The 4,063-nt window shown below is 46.3% G+C and overlaps 1 protein-coding gene across 1 annotated transcript in view; it reads left to right on the top strand.

Annotated features, from left to right (window-relative positions):
• The window catches only part of LOC101852969 (serine-rich adhesin for platelets), a gene marked incomplete at its 5' end in the record, with an annotated part of 29,736 nt that overhangs the window by 11,315 nt on the left and 14,358 nt on the right, over nucleotides 1–4,063 (top strand). Inside the window, 1 exon segment of the mRNA XM_013090154.2 lies at nucleotides 213–4,063. This exon segment is cut by the window's right edge and continues 767 nt beyond it. Coding sequence (XP_012945608.1) covers nucleotides 213–4,063 — 3,851 coding nt within the window.

Below are 4,063 nucleotides of genomic sequence, written 5' to 3'. Positions count from 1 at the left end.
GGTAAGAGAGAGAGAGAGAGAGAGAGAGAGAGATAATGGAGGGGAGGAACGAGATGAGAAAGGGGCGGAGGGTAGTAAAGGGAAGGGAAAGGGATGAAGATGATGGCAAACTGCAAATATGCGGCATCTTCATCAACATAGATTACTGCTCCCCCGTGATGTCGCCGAATAAGGTCACCTTACTCTTATTACGCTCGTTATACTACTTTCAGGCAAGCGTGGGACAAGCTCTTCCACCAGCAAGCCCTCACCCGCCTTCCCCGTGACTTCACTTGCTGAGATCAAAGATGGACAAATAGAACCTCTAGCGGCGCCGGTCTCCCGAGCCGTAGACTCCGGGGGACGGGGAGAGGATGGCGTTCGAGATGAGATAAGGAAAGAGGAAGACAATGGCGGAGGAGATAACAACGGTGTCTGTGACACAGCGAGTGACGTCACCGAGAAGTCTGAGAAACTCGGCGGCCCGCCTCTCCGAAGCTCGTCCTCTTCTTCTTCATCTTCTTCCTCTCACTCGTCAGGGTCAGCGAAGAAGAACAAGCAAAAGAAACCGCGACGTCCTGTGTCTGTTGCCGTCGGGAGTAATGACGGGCCATGTGACGTCGTCTCTGGTAGAGGCGAAGGTCTTTCTGTTAAAGTCACCCCAAGATCAAAATCTGTGGACTATCTTGACCCGGTCAAATTTCTTGTGAAATCCAAAGACTCCAACACGAAGATTCTGGACCTTTCGAATGCTGTGAAAATACCTGTGACGTCTGAAGGAGTTATGCAGCCTGACCTTATGACCTACAGGTCAGGGGACTGCAGTGTTGTTGTGCCAGAAAACGTTGCTATGGAAGGACAAGTGGAGGCAGATTTTAATTCACCTGAAGAGGCGCTTAGCGCCCAATTTCTTGAGGCACAGACGATTTTTGATGACCCTCAACCTTCATCGAAAAATGAGGGCGAAAAAGGAGGTGACAATGAGGAGGAGTCAAAGAATAACAGCGTCAACGATGCCTCGTTCAAGTCAAATGATTCTGGAAATAGCAAAGAGGAGGTGAAACTTACTAGTGGCTCAAATTCACCAGAACAAATGGAGGTGAATGGCGAAGTAAAGGAATCAGTGGTAGAGCAACAGAAAGTTGATCCAGTAAGCTCGCCGAAGCTTCTGTTCAAGAAGATGCAGAGCCTAGATCTCCTGGAGACCAGTGTGGACGAAGTCGGAGAGGAGGGGGAAAAGAGAAAGAGGAGTGGGTCAACTAGTTCCTCGTCGTCTTCTTCGAGTGATTCGTCTAAGGAGGAAGATGATAAGAAGGTTTCGTCTACAAAAGAAGAAAATGGCAGTCTTCAGAAAAGCGAGGTTGTTGTTCGGTCAGCCCCAACTATTGCTGACATAACAATGCAGATTGTTCCTCCAACAGAAACGTACACAGTTAGTGAAGATAGCTTTCCAACTTCACAAGAAGTTGTTTTTCCTAAAGAAGATCAATTTATTGAAGAAATAAAAAAGGACGATGTTTCTGTAGAAGTGCCAGAGGTGAAAATTATTGAGGAAATCCCCATAGTGGTAGTGGATGTAGACGCTAAGCCGGAGGGTAAAAACTCCAGTAGTTCCTCGAGTTCGTCCAGTGAGTCAGGAGTTGAGGACGAGGTGACAAAGGGTCAAGACGATGAGGTCAAGGTGGCAGTTACAGCTGAGACGTCTCCAATACCTGAAGTCTTCGTGGAAGTGGAGAAGGAGCCTGTCGCGGTCACAGCCATTGAGACAGGTATTGACAGTGTTACAGAAGCTAATATTGGAATTAATTATCAAGAACCCACCAGTCATCAAAGTCTCAACACGTCTTCCTCATCTTCCTCTTCGTCATCTTCGTCGTCGTCGGCAAAACCACTGAATGACCCCGTTGTTTATGACAATTTGGACAAAAAAGATCAAGAGGTTGATGTCTGCACCTGTTTGCCAGAACAAACCACGTGTGAGAATGATAGTTGGGAGGCAGTCTACGACGCACTACAGAACGCTGATACTGAAAAACAAAGGCAGAAAAACTCCGTCCATTCGATTCCGACAGAGAGTAAATCACAAGAAGCAGAAAAAGAGAACCGTGCAACCCACAACAGCAGCTCAACAAGCCACCCTACCGATATGGGGGAGACAACTGAGATAAATGAACCACCAAAAGAAAAAGGTTACCTCCCCGATCTGAGCCGGCCAATGCAGCCTGATGAGAGTGTGTCTCCACTATCTTCACACACTGATACCCATGGAATCGCACTACCAATACCTGCTCCTAGGAAAGCGCGCTCCTCTTCATCCTCATCATCATCCTCGTCATCGTCCTCTAGTTCTGATAAAAGGAAACAGTCGACTGTGGATATTCCAGACGATAAATCTGATAAAGAAAGAGCGAAATCTGAGCTGGAAAATGATGTAGCTGAAACTGACAAAGGGGGCAGGCCAAAAGAAAAGAAGAAAGATTCTCCTGAGGCAACACTGCAAGTCAATGAAGAAAAGGTGGAGAGCCCCATAATCATAGAAAGTTCTATGAAAGTTCCTGAAAGACATGAAGAGGAATCTCCTTCTTCACCCACTGAGACCAGGAAGGGGAAAGATAAAAAATTAAAAGACAAACCACCCAGGTCGTCGGAGAAAAAGGACGCAGCAAACACTTCGGCTTCTACAACGTCGTCAAGCGACTCCGGTCGGTCGAGGGGCAGTCTAGTGGGAAAATTATTTAAGTGGCCATTTGGGAAAAACAGGAAGAAATCTGAAGACATGTCCAGTGAAGTGAGTGATAGAAATACTTCTGTGAGTGTCGACAGTTCCATTCAAGATGAGCAAAAGTCGAGAGTTGAATCTGTTGATTCTCATTCTGACACATCCCACATAGAGGATACAAGTTGTGACGTCAGTCAGGTCAGTGGAGTCAGTAGTCAGGGTGGGTCTTCTTCAGTCGCGGACAAAACACTCTCAGCGACCTCCACATCTTCTGATGACGTTACTCCCAGTGTATCTGTAGCGGACAAGAGTTTTGTAGAATCACTCCAATCTGAAATCCAGGTGTGTTCCCAATCCACTCCAAAAAATAACAGGCGAGATTTGCCTCAAATCGGTTCCGAATCCCAATCTTCAGAACCGGTTCCAGACCGGACTCGTCGTTCTTCCAAGTCCTCAGAATCCGGAAAATCTGGGAAATCAACTCCTAGAGCCGGATCACCACACAGCAGAGGGTCTGCATCACGTGACACATCCGTTGATGAGTCCAGGTCTGGGGTGAGCCCTCAAAGAGCAGGAACACGAAAGAGTAGTAGAAGTAAGAGCTCTGAATCGTCCATGTCCTCCCATAGCCAGGTATCTCAGAAGGTGCCAGAGGACAAAAATACCAAGAAAGCGCCAAAGTCTGCTGACACTTCCTCACGTGATCATAGCGTAATAGACGCGTCAGAGCTTGACACGTCGATCGCCTCGGACGCCATGTCACAACAACGAAAGGAAAAAGAACGGAAAAGAAAAGAAAAAGAGAAGCGCGAAAAGAAAGAAGCGAAGGAAAAGAAAGAAAGGGAAAAGAAAGAAAGAGAAAAGAAAAGGAAAGAGAAGCGAGAACGAGAAGCATTGAAGAAAGAAAAAGAAGAGAAGAAGAAAGATTCCGAAAAGAAAAAAGACGAAAAGAAAGATGAAGATGTTAAGGAGCAGGACAGTAAACACTCACAAAAGGCAGACCGAAAGAAAGAGGCCAAAGTTGAGAAGCGTGAGGAGAAAGCTGACCGAGAGATCAAATCGGAGGTTAAAACGGTCTCCAGCGTAGGAGAACCAAAAATAGACGATCGCGAAAAACGAAAGGATAAAAAATCTGCAGAGGCTGACACAGAGAAAAGGCGAAACAAAGACAGAAAATCGCGAGACAGAAAGCCGAGTAAGGAAAAGAATGAAAATAAAAAACACACTGATGTAAGAGACCACATGGATGAATCACAAGCTCAGTCTTGTGGCGGAGAGCCAGTAAAGTCTAAAAATAAAAAATCCAGTGACAAGGAAAAAGTTAGAAAACCGAGCGACAGTGAGAGGCGAGAGAGCGTAAAATCT

The sequence above is a fragment of the Aplysia californica genome, unplaced genomic scaffold (assembly GCF_000002075.1).
Source record: "Aplysia californica isolate F4 #8 unplaced genomic scaffold, AplCal3.0 scaffold00002, whole genome shotgun sequence".
Lineage (NCBI taxonomy): Eukaryota > Metazoa > Mollusca > Gastropoda > Aplysiida > Aplysiidae > Aplysia > Aplysia californica.
This window is presented reverse-complemented; position numbering and strand designations above follow the sequence as displayed.